The 2,716-nt window shown below is 48.1% G+C and overlaps 1 protein-coding gene across 1 annotated transcript; it reads right to left on the bottom strand.

The window, feature by feature from the left end:
* Positions 1–389: 389 nt before the first annotated feature.
* LOC106589797 (transmembrane protein 100) lies at positions 390–1,698 on the bottom strand. The gene is made up of 2 exons (XM_014180138.3): positions 1,613–1,698; positions 390–1,225 (listed from the first exon to the last, which is right to left on the bottom strand). Exon 2 carries the CDS (start codon positions 1,089–1,091, stop codon positions 678–680), a length of 414 nt encoding a protein of 137 aa, XP_014035613.1. The 5' UTR covers positions 1,092–1,225; positions 1,613–1,698; the 3' UTR covers positions 390–677.
* Positions 1,699–2,716: the final 1,018 nt, after the last annotated feature.

The following is a 2,716-nucleotide window of genomic DNA, read 5'->3' as shown; positions in this document are numbered from 1 at the left end:
ACACACCCTGATATCAGAATTCTGATGAGACATCTCACTGCTACAGTTGGTTGGCAGGATCTACAGTTAACTGTTGGCAGAACTCTCTAAACTTGAAACTGTGAAAACACCTCCCTCCCTCACCCCTCCCTTCTCCTTCCCTCCTTCCCTCACTCCCTCACTCCCACAGAGTAATCCTCCTCAGATACGGGGGGGGGGGGGGGGGGGAACAGAGAGAAAGGAGAAAGTAAAAGAGAAGAAGGTTAGATTTTCAAGGTTGAATGGTTTGGACCTTTCAGATGTGCAACTCAGCACGTTTCCATCCATCCATCCATGTGTATCTATGTCTGTCCCATCCATCCCTTTATGTCTCTCTCTTTCTCCCTCCCTCCCACCCTCCCTCATCCACACAGAGCAAAACTGAGTAATCATCCTCAGAGACACGGGGACTGGAAAAACAGAGAGAGGAAAAAGTGGAGGAGATGGAGGTTAGGATTCCAAACAAGGAAGAGGAACTCTCAACCCTTTCCACCACTTCTCCAGTTCAGTGAGATCTAGCGTCTCGCCCCAAGAGTTAAGCACGTGCCAGCTTGATCAGTTTGGACCTTTCAGATGTTCAAATCATCCATCCATCTATTTTTGTCTATGTCTCTGTACCATCCATCCCTCCATCCCCCCCCCCTTTCCTCCTCCAGACCTCACAAGTTTCCCTGTTCGGAGCAGAAGAAACCTCCCTCCTTCTTCTTCCTCCTCTTCAGCCTGTGGTCCCTCCAGCAGATGGCTGCCATCAGCAGCATGACCACCCCCACCACCAGCAGCACCATGGACACCACCTTGGTCTGGTACAGGTCTGGCGTGTTATACATGAAGGTGACCGCCGTTCCCGCTACCCCGATCACCAAAGAGATCACCCCGAACGGAAACACACAGCGGTACCAGGACTTCTCCGTACCACCCGTGGCCTGGGCCAGACACTGCAGCGTAGAGAGCGACTCTGGAGGTAGGACCAGGTCCCCTCCTCCATGGGGCGACTCTGGGGGTAAGCTGCTGCCACAGTCCAGGTCTGAGTGAAGCCCTGGGGCCGGGGCCTGGCGTCCCGAGTAGCAGCCCATCTCAGAGCTGAGGTCCTTGGAAGAGGAGAGAAGTGAGAGGGGTTCCTCTGGTGGTTTTCCTCGTGGTTCTCTTCTTTCTGCTGCTACTGGGGCTGCTGCTTCCTCTGATGAGGTTGTCTGGAGTCAGCATTTGTCTGGAGGGTGAAAGACGGAGAGAAGAGATTAGTATCAGGAGGGAGACATTGAGATATATGGAGAAAGAAAGACAGGCAGAAGGGAGACAGAGAGAGAGAGAGAGAGAGAGAGGATGAAGAAGTTATCTGGATAAATAAAAATAAATGGAGATGGGAAGAGGAAGAGGAAGAGACCGATGAAGTCAGAAAAAAGAGACAAAGAGAAAGATTCAGACAGAAAGAGAAAGATTCAGACAGAAAGAGAAAGATTCAGACAGAAAGAGAAAGATTCAGACAGAAAGAGAAAGATTCAGACAGAAAGAGAAAGATTCAGACAGAAAGAGAAAGGGAGAGGGAGATACGAACTCCGGCTTCGCATGCAGTCTCTCTGCAAGACGATCCACTTACTCTGTCTCGGTGTGTGTGGTGCGTGGTGTGGTTGTGTGTGTGTTCTATGTTGCATCCGTCCACACTGCTTTGCTCCCAGGTGTGTGTGTGTGTTGTGTTTCCAGAGCTTGTGGGGTTTAAAAAGACTGAGAGAAGGAGGATTGGCTAAGGAAAGGTGGTGGGTGTGACTCAGGAACCTGATTGGCTGCACAGTCACAGTGACGTCAAAGACAAGAGGGATGCAGGGGGACGTGGAGGGGGGCCGTTGGGAAAGAGAGGGATGATAGAAGATTGTTAACCATCTCCTCTTCAGTTCCTTCACTCTGAGCCATTATGTATGTATGTATGTATGTATGTATGTATGTGTGTGTGTGTATGTGTATGTATGTATGTATGTATGTATGTATGTATGTATGTATGTATGTATGTATGTATGTATGTATGTATGTATGTATGCATGTATGTATACATGTATGTATGTGTGTGACTTACTGTGTGTGTGTGTGTGTGTGTGTGTGTGTGTGTGTGTGTGTGTGTGTGTGTGTGTGTGTGTGTGTACAATATCTGTGTTTCTGTCTCTCTCTCTGTGTGTGTGTGTGTGTGTGTGTGTATCTGAGTTACTGTCTGTGTGTGTGCATGTATACAGTATATGTGTTTCTGTCTCTCTCTCTCTGTGTGTGTGTGTGTGTGTGTGTGTGTGTGTGTGTGTGTGTGTGTGTGTGTGTGTGTGTGTGTGTGTGTGTGTGTGTGTGTGTGTGTGTGTGTGTGTACAATATCTGTGTTTCTGTCTCTCTCTCTCTGTGTGTGTGTGTGTGTGTGTGTGTGTGTGTGTGTGTGTGTGTGTGTGTGTGTGTGTGTGTGTGTGTGTGTGTGTGTGTGTGTGTGTGTGTGTATCTGAGTTACTGTCTGTGTGTGTGCATGTATACAGTATCTGTGTTTCTGTCTCTCTCTCTCTGTGTGTGTGTGTGTGTGTGTGTGTGTGTGTGTGTGTGTGTGTTGATGCAGAAGAGTGAAGCAGGTAACTGTAACATTGTGTGCACTATTTCCCTTCTATATAATCTCCACGTCAGCTACCTTTAACATGCAAAGCCACTTGAACTCAATAACTAGTAATATAGTAAAACA

This window comes from Salmo salar, chromosome 28 (assembly GCF_965601325.2).
Source record: "Salmo salar chromosome 28, fSalSal1, whole genome shotgun sequence".
Taxonomy (NCBI): domain Eukaryota; kingdom Metazoa; phylum Chordata; class Actinopteri; order Salmoniformes; family Salmonidae; genus Salmo; species Salmo salar.
Note: the sequence above shows the minus strand (reverse complement) of the source record. Positions and strands in the feature narration are given on the sequence as shown.